General features: G+C 36.1%; 1 protein-coding gene across 1 annotated transcript; it reads left to right on the top strand.

The window, feature by feature from the left end:
* On the top strand, window positions 1–1,293 carry LOC127108445 (uncharacterized). Its single transcript, XM_051045917.1, has 4 exons — window positions 1–309; window positions 400–591; window positions 674–949; window positions 1,189–1,293. The coding sequence occupies exons 1-4, from the start codon at window positions 1–3 to the stop codon at window positions 1,291–1,293; spliced, it is 882 nt and encodes a 293-aa protein (XP_050901874.1).
* Window positions 1,294–2,588: the final 1,295 nt, after the last annotated feature.

Here is a 2,588-nt window from a genome sequence, read left to right as displayed (position 1 = left end):
ATGATCATGTCATGGATCAAGAACTCTGTGGAAATGGAAATCGCTCAAAGCGTTTTATGGATGGACAATGCAGCTGACATGTGGAATGAATTAAAGGAACGATTCTACCAAGGAGATGCGTTCCGCATATCAGATATTCAAGAAGAGATATGCACATTGAAACAAGGTGATATTTCTGTTTCTTTCCATTACACAAAACTGGAAATTTTGTGGCAAGAGTTGGATAATTTTAGACCAATTCCTGAATGTGCATGTGATTCCACATGTTTTGCCATCATCAAGATACGAGCTTACAAAGACAGTGACCAAGTCATTCATTTTCTGAAAGACTTAAACGATCAATACTCGGCCATTTGATCTCAGATCATGCTAATGGATCATCTCCCAAATATTTGCAAGGTTTATTCCTTGCTTGTTCAACAAGAAAGACAAGCTACTATACCTCTTGGTGAATCTAAGGTGCTTGCCATCCCTAATTCCAATCAACAACAACATTCCCGTGATTCTCAATTCAAACCTACCTCTAACTTTCGTGGTAGAAGCAATACCAGAGGTGAAATTTTTTCCGGTGGTAGAGGTAAGGGAAATCGTGTCTGCACTCACTACGGAATGACCAATCATATTGTTGACTCATGCTTCAAAAAGTATGACTACCCCCCTCATTGGAAATCAGATGGTTCAATCAATCAGTATCCTACTACTTCTGAAAAATCAAAAGAACAATCAGATGAGCTTTTATGAGGCAAATGCACATGCTTCTCAAGGATTGGCTTTTACTCTAGAGCAGCACAAAGCTTTGTTGGATTTACTCCAAGGATCATCACAGTTACAGTCTCATAGCATTAACCACCCAACTTCTCAACCCGATCTAGGTTCAAGTGTCATCTGCACACTTCGTAATTCATTTCAACCTAAAACTTTCATATTATACACTAGTGCAACTGATCATGTATGTTTCACACAAAACTATTTCCAATGCCTTAGGAAAATTAAGCCCATAACCATCAAATTACCAAATGGTAGCCTTGTCACTACTAGTTTATCAGACACTATCAAATTTAACAATTCCTTTTACATCACAGATGTTCTATATATGCCTGATTTTGCCTTCAATCTCATATATGCCCCTAAACTGACTAAAACTCTCTATTGTCAACTTGTTTTAATGATATTGACTATGTTATACAGGATCTATCCTTCAAGAATATGATTGGAACAGCTGAATTGCATGGTGGATTATATCTGTTGACATCTCCATTAGTTACCTTGCACAACACTCCACCTGATCATTAATTAACACAATTGGTATCAATAGAAAGTTTTGCAGTAGGGTATCTGTTATTCTTCAATATTCTAAGATTTTTATCTTCATTAATGGAAAATCAGTGGAGTTCTTCAAATATCACGTTGACCAAAACAAACAGATATGCATCACCTCGGGTAATACAATTATCCCTAGTTATTATTTACATGTGACCTCCTGATATTTTGCAAGGCAGCCAAAAGAAATGAAACCATCATTTATGAGATTTTAGAGGAGCATGGTAACAACTCGGGTAAAAAAAACTATTCCTCACAAGTTAAAAATAATTGGAGTAGAAATTAGCAAGTCCATACTTAGCTTTATAGCCAAACACATGGAATTCACTATTAGATCTTCACCTTTGACTACCTAGGTGTCCTTATTTTCAATGGGAAACGTAGAACCATCTAACTTCAATCTATTTTAGACATAATCATTGCAAAATTACCACTTGGAAAGATCACCTCCTCTCAATAATGGGAATGATTCAGCTAATGAATTCAGTTAATCATAGAATGATGCTTTATTGCCTTAAAAATCTATGTCTGACATGAAGATCTTCTCAAGAAAATGGACACTTGAATCAGAATTTTTGTTTGGACAAACGACATAAATATTAAAGATTTGGGGGATTTCTTAATGCATCCTATATGTTTCTCAGTCACCAAGTAAAAATTCTAAAATATTCCAGATTCCGGAGATGAATCTCCGAATGCACCAAATCCTGATTGAACGTTATATTCTGGAGATGCATCTCTGTGATAATGTCGGAGATATATCTCTATAACGTATCAGCACAAAATGAATCATAAGTTATTTCTTGTTTACGTGTATTCAGATGAAGATTTATTGGCGTTGTGTACCATATTATGTGACGCGATATAAATCATAGAATCGATATACAAATAATGAGGTACATAAATCCAGATGGTCCAAAAATGTCATATATAAATAAAAGATCAATAAAAGGCAACCAAACGGTCAAGATACACTATGAAAGGCTCAGTCGCCTGGTTCCCTCTGAGCGGGGAAAAAGTAGTAGCATACGGCATATCCTCAGTGTAAGTGTCAGCACTCGTCCAACCGGAGATGCGTTGGAAGTGCTGGAGGATCCAAGCCTGAAATGAAAAATTTGGAACACATGAATTATCAGTAATGGCTTTGCAAAGATGAAATGAAAATGACAAAGAAACATTAAAAGACCAATAATTATTATCGTTAATAGTGTGATGCTTCCTGTGACCTGCTTCGTCTTCTACATACAACTCTCTCTCAACTTCGAGTA

This window comes from Lathyrus oleraceus, chromosome 1, assembly GCF_024323335.1.
Source record: "Lathyrus oleraceus cultivar Zhongwan6 chromosome 1, CAAS_Psat_ZW6_1.0, whole genome shotgun sequence".
In the NCBI taxonomy this organism is placed as follows: domain Eukaryota; kingdom Viridiplantae; phylum Streptophyta; class Magnoliopsida; order Fabales; family Fabaceae; genus Lathyrus; species Lathyrus oleraceus.
Note: the sequence above shows the minus strand (reverse complement) of the source record. Positions and strands in the feature narration are given on the sequence as shown.